Source organism: Macrotis lagotis, chromosome 2, assembly GCF_037893015.1.
Source record: "Macrotis lagotis isolate mMagLag1 chromosome 2, bilby.v1.9.chrom.fasta, whole genome shotgun sequence".
Classification (NCBI taxonomy): Eukaryota; Metazoa; Chordata; class Mammalia; order Peramelemorphia; family Peramelidae; genus Macrotis; species Macrotis lagotis.
The window spans coordinates 247,446,631-247,450,755 of NC_133659.1; the positions used below are offsets into that span (position 1 = coordinate 247,446,631).

At 35.1% G+C, this 4,125-nt stretch overlaps 1 protein-coding gene across 1 annotated transcript; it reads right to left on the minus strand.

The window, feature by feature from the left end:
- Positions 1-2,273: 2,273 nt before the first annotated feature.
- Positions 2,274-3,301, minus strand: LOC141511565 (olfactory receptor 6C2-like). The gene has a single exon (XM_074220701.1). It carries the CDS (start codon positions 3,207-3,209, stop codon positions 2,274-2,276), a length of 936 nt encoding a protein of 311 aa, XP_074076802.1. The 5' UTR covers positions 3,210-3,301.
- Positions 3,302-4,125: the final 824 nt, after the last annotated feature.

The following is a 4,125-nucleotide window of genomic DNA, read 5'->3' on the forward strand; positions in this document are numbered from 1 at the left end:
GCCTAACTCTAACAGTAAAGTGGCAGTCATTGAAACTGCCTGGTACAGGTTAAGACACAGGATAATGGAACAATAGGTAAAAAAAAAAACAGTTGTGAGTGATTATAGTAATCTATTGCTTGAAAATCCTGAAGACATTAGTTTCTGGAATAAGAACTCCTATTCCATAAAAAATTCTTAAGATGGAAAGTAGTATGGCAAAAACTAGACAGAGACCCATATCTTACATGCTATACCAAAATGGGTCAAATGGGTACTGAACTTTTACATCAAGGCATAGACCAATTAACAGATTAAGAAATGTTCTATTTATCAGATCTAAGGAAAGAGGAGAAATTTATGGCCAAGGAAGAAATAGACTATAATGTAAATTGCAAAATAGATGATTGACTATATTAAATGTAAAAAAAAGGTTTTGCACTAATAAACAAATGCTGACAAGATTAGAAGGAAAACCAAAAATTTTTCACAAAGGTCTTCAAATTGATAGGGTTACAAGTCATTCCCCAACAAAGAAATTAAAGATATATGCATATATGTATATGTATATATAAACATATAAAAAAGTACTCCAAATCATTAGTAATTAGAGAAATTAAAACAACAATGATGTACCACCTGTCACCTATCAGATTTCTTAAGATGACAAACAGGGAAAATGATCAATGTAGAGATTGTAGGAGGATTAGAACATTAATGCATTGCTAGAGGAGTTGTGAACTAATCCAACCATTCTGGAGAGCAATATGAAACTATGCCCAAAGTGCAATAAAACTGATCTTACTCTTTGACCCAGCAATATCAATACTAAACCAATATCCAAAAGAAATCATAAAAATGGGGAAAGTCCCACATATTCCAAAGTAGAAGTGACAAAGAAATGGAAATGGAGGGAATGCCCATCAATTGATGAATGACTGAACAAGCTATGGTATATGAATGTTATAGAACACTATTTTTCTATAAGAAATCATGAATGGTCAGACTCTAGAGAAGCATGGAATAAATTACAGGATCTGATTCTGAGCAACAAAGGAAGCAGAACCAAGAGAACATTGTAAACATTTACAGTAACATTGTGAGTTGATCAACCTTGATGGATGCAGCTTCTCCCAGCAGTTCAAAGAACTAGGACAAACCTAGATGACCAGCTATGAACAGTGCTATTCCCCATCCAGAGGAAGAAAAAGCAAAACAAAACTCTATAGAATCTGAATGAACACTTCACTTTTTAAAAATTTCTCGTATGTATTTCCTATTTCATGATCTTCTTTCTTTTCCCTTATTCCTAATCCATCATACAGAAAATGACTAATCTGTACATATGTTAAACACAAATGTGAAAAAACAATTTTTGCTTGACTGCTGCTGAGGGGAGGGAACTGGGAAGGTAGGGTGGAAGGAAATTATGTAATTTAAAATGTGCATATCCATGTGGAAAGCTGAAAAACTTTCATAACAAATAATTGGAATAATAAAATGAAATATCAATAAAAATAAATATACCTAAAAAAATCTTCACTTGATTTTTTCCATTCCTGCTAACAATTGTTCTAAATATCTTCTGAGCAAGACACTCTTACATCTGGGGATTTTCTTGGCTGTCCACTCTGCCTGCAATGCTCTTCATCCTCAATTGCCTTGTGACTTCCTTAATGTTTGTGTCTTCCCTGTGTTAGTTTCTATTTACCTTCTATTACCATTTATTTGAATATATTTGTTTGCTTATTGTCTCTCATTAGACTGAGGCAGTCACTTGCTAATTGCTTATTGACCAACTGACATATTGACTTATTTCCTTATGTAAAAAAGTTAGAGTGTTAGGCTAGATGGTCTCTAAAGTCCCTGATACCTCTAAAGTCTTTCAACCTATCAAAAACTTTTAAGTTTTTCAGAGTGTGTGCTGAAGAATTTGAATCAATTTCTTCTTGGCTCTAAATTCATTTTTCTCATGAAGCTTGTCTAACTGTATGAATGAGCTTGGGTTCTAAAATGAGTTGACAGAAAAGTGATGTCTGGTGGATAGCTGAATGAAGTTCCAAAAGCATCAAAGATCATGACAAAAGGGGAGGAGAAGAGATTTCTATCAGTGAATTGGTATGAGTGTATTATAGAGGTAAGAGACAGTTCCACCTTCGTGAGCAAAGAGTTGGGAGAACCTTAAACTTAACAGGAAAGGACTGTTAGAAAGAAAAAGACCAAAGATCAGAATAACAGGGTTTTTTTTTTGTTTTTTTTCTTTTACCATTTGGAATCCTAAGCTTTATAGTCCCTCACTGTTTTGTGAAAATTGCAATCTTTTTGACTGAGTTTTTTAAGGCTTGTATGACTTGTTTGTTCCTGAGCGCATAAATAATGGGGTTCATTACAGGTGCAACAGAGGCCATGAGAACTGATACTACCTTGTTCAAATTTAGCTTTTTATTTCCAGAAGGTTTGATGTACATGAAGATGCAGCTGCCATATGAGATGGAGACAACAATCAAGTGGGAGGAACAAGTAGAAAAGGCCTTTTTCCTTTGCTGGGCAGAGGGGAATCTTAGAATTGTCTTAACAATGGAGGCATAAGAGAAAACCACTAAGAGTAAGGTGATGATGAGTGCTACTATTGCATCAATAAAAACCACTCCCTCTATCAAGTATGTGTCTGTGCATGAAATCTCTAGCAAAGAAAATGTATCACAGGAAAAATGGTCAATATTAGAGTCACAGAATTCCAACTCAAGTCCCAGATAAAGTGGTGGGAGTATGATTATCAGTCCAGCCAGCCAAGAACTCAGTAAGAGTTGGTAACATACTTTGTTGTTCATGATAGTTGTATAATGCAGAGGTTTGCAGATGGCTACATAGTGGTCATAGGACATGGTGGACAGAAGGAAGAATTCTGATGCACCAAGAAAGATGACAAAAAATACTTGTGTGACACAGGCATTATAAGAAATTATTTTATCTCCTGTTGACATGCTGTAAAGGTATCTGGGAATACAGGAAGTGGTGAGTGAGACTTCTAAGAAGAAGAAGTTTCTGAGAAAAAAATATATGGGAGTATTCAGGTGGGGATCCACTAAGGTGAGGGTGATGATGGTTAAGTTCCCAGTTAGACTCAACAAGTAGTTGAGAAGTAGAAAGATAAAAATCAAAACCTGGAACTGTGGATCATCTGTCAGTCCCCGTAGGATAAATAATGTTATCCCTGTGTTATTTCTCATCACTGTTTTTTGAATTGTGATGAACCTGCACACAAAATAGAAGGGAAAGTTTCAATCTGGGGAGAAGAATGTAGAGAAAATGAGGAGATCCATAGGAGTTTAGTGAGAAAAGTGGCACAAGGAATTCATGTCTCTTTCCTTTTTCTCTTTGAAAATTACTATTTTCAGCATTGCACTGATCCTTTCACCTCTCAGACAACTCCTATTTGTCTTAAAGATTGAATTATCACATTGTATTCCACTTTTTCCTAGGATCTCCTCCTGAATTAATTTCCATTTATTATATTGCTTAGGAATTGATACTTTTGTTCTTCCAAGCCAAATCTCCTGTCAAAATCATCTACTTCATCAATCTTTGCATGAAACCTTTCACTTCTCCTTTCCTTAGTTATACTTAAGAGCAGAGGTGCCAAAAATATAATGGTCCACAACACACCCAAGTTGGCCCAAACCAGAGCAAATTGTAATTGGGAAATATTTAACAAAACTTTTAAAAATACAATAAAACAAAGATAATGGTATAATTTAAAACTAAATTAATATCAGGTGCACAGGGATTCTTATATATGCTCAGTGGCCCCCATTTTTATTTGAGTTTGACATTACTATTCTAGAGTCAGAAAACCTGGTTTCTTTTTCTTGCTCTTATATTAGGAAGCTATGTGCCCATGTGCAAGTCATCCAGCTTCTCTGAACCTGCTTTCCTTTTAAGTTAAAAAGGAGTTCCAATATTTGCAAAGTCTGTGGCCCAGACCTGATGTGAAGAAAGCCCTTTCTGAACTTTAAGTATGAACCATGCTTACATTAAAACGGAACTTCCTACTCTGTCCCTTATACCAGGATGTTGCCTATCCATCTATGATTGTTCATATGTGATACTTTCCCCTAGTATCTTTTTATATTAGATTCCCTTAGA